At 61.6% G+C, this 1,579-nt stretch overlaps 1 protein-coding gene across 1 annotated transcript in view; it reads left to right on the top strand.

The window, feature by feature from the left end:
* The first annotated feature begins 402 nt into the window (after positions 1-402).
* NUDT14 (nudix hydrolase 14) overlaps positions 403-1,579 on the top strand; it is a 56,908-nt gene continuing 55,731 nt past the window's right edge. Inside the window, exon 1 of the mRNA XM_026039217.1 lies at positions 403-488. Within this exon, the coding sequence (XP_025895002.1) occupies positions 408-488 (81 nt within the window). The 5' untranslated portion in view covers positions 403-407. The remainder of the gene's footprint in view (positions 489-1,579) is intronic.

The raw sequence follows: 1,579 nt of genomic DNA, 5'->3' as shown, positions 1-1,579 counted from the left end.
GCCTTCCGTGCCACACACATTTCCTCTTCAACATAAAAACACCACAGAGCTGAAGATGCTTGGGCAGCAAGGCTGAGGTAAAACCCCGGCGCTGCCCTGGCGTCCCCAGGGTGCCAGGCCCCTGGCCGAGCACCGCTGGGATTTCAGTGTGTCGAGGGGACAAAACTGCCCAGCAGAAACGACTCTCCGTGCCCAGCTGCACAATACGTCTTGCGCAGCGAGGCAGGGGCCTGCACACTGCCGTTTTGGGGCTAAACGCCGCCGTTTCGGGCACCCCCGCAGAGCCGGGGCAGCAGCGCCAGCCTGCGCAGCCCGCGGTGCGGCCTAGGCGGGCGGGCACTACGGGCGCCTCTCCCCCTTCTTCCTCCTCCTCCGTCCCCGCCTGGCGGCCGCTGCCCCCGGCAGAAATGGAGGCCATCGAGGAGCTGGAGATCCAGCCCTGCGCCTCCTCCCTCTACCTGCGCCCCTTCCGCCTCTGCTACCGGCAGGTGAGTGGCGGCGGCCCCCGGGCGCCGCGGCCCCGGCCGCCCGCCCGGCCCTTTCCCTCCCGCCCCTTCCTCCGCCGCGGCCAGCGCGGCGAGAGGGAGGGAGGGAGGGAGGGATAAAGGTAGGGAAAGAGGGCGGCGCGGCCCGGGGCCGCCGCGCGGAGCAGAGCCGGCAGCAGAGCAGGCCGCCCCGCAGGCCTCAGCGCCTCCTGTCATGTCCTCCCCCTCCCCGCCATTTTGGGCCGCCTCATGGCGCCCGCGGCCCCTGCGCTGCCCTGGGCCGGGCCCGCTGCGAGGGCAGCCTCGTGGGTGCCCAAGGTGGCCCTCACAGCCACCCGAGTCGTGGGTGACCCGGCATGGGGCCACCATGGAGCCACACGGCTTCTCCTGTGTGCCTTGTGCTGCCTGTGTGCCTTGTGCTGCCCGAGTGCCCCCGCGCTGAAGGGAACGGTTATGTCTGCACTGTTAAGCTGCGCTGTGGCGAGGCTGCTTTGGTGCCACGCGGGTGGCAGAGGCGGCCGAGGAAATCCTCATCCTCCCGCTGTCCCTAGCTCCGCACGTCRCCTCGAACAGGGGCCTCAGAACCGCAGCGCTGGACAGGGCACGCGGCGGGAAGAGCTTCTCCCGCCGTGGAACAACACGGTTTCTGTGCTGGAGGTTTCTGCAGATGAGTGTCCACGTGGAAAACGGTTGTTTCTCCACGTGGGAACTTAGGTTGGCCGATCCAGCGTGAGCTTTGGCCTAGGAAAAGTGGTGGAAATGCAAACACGGAAGCATTTGCGGAGCTCTGGGGATAAGTGCTTAAGGCCCTGTTTGTGCACCCTTACTCTTAYTTTTCCCTGACTTTCTTTTCTTCTGAAGACATTGGTTCAAAAAGTCAGCATGGAATGTGTATGGAAGAGTGTGCTTAAGTCCAATAGAGAGATAAAGCAAATGCAAATTAATTCATTTTTATCTTCTTTTTCCTTAATCATACTTTATTCTCCTAAAGAAAGCCGTGTTCTCGATTCTTGTGATAACTAAAACATTTTGACTTGCAAACCACTGCAAGTTTTACACTGAATGAATTATTTCTTTTTAGATATCAGGAAAAA

Source organism: Nothoprocta perdicaria, unplaced genomic scaffold, assembly GCF_003342845.1.
Source record: "Nothoprocta perdicaria isolate Ctin4 unplaced genomic scaffold, notPer1 scaffold_223, whole genome shotgun sequence".
Classification (NCBI taxonomy): Eukaryota; Metazoa; Chordata; class Aves; order Tinamiformes; family Tinamidae; genus Nothoprocta; species Nothoprocta perdicaria.
Note: the sequence above shows the minus strand (reverse complement) of the source record. Positions and strands in the feature narration are given on the sequence as shown.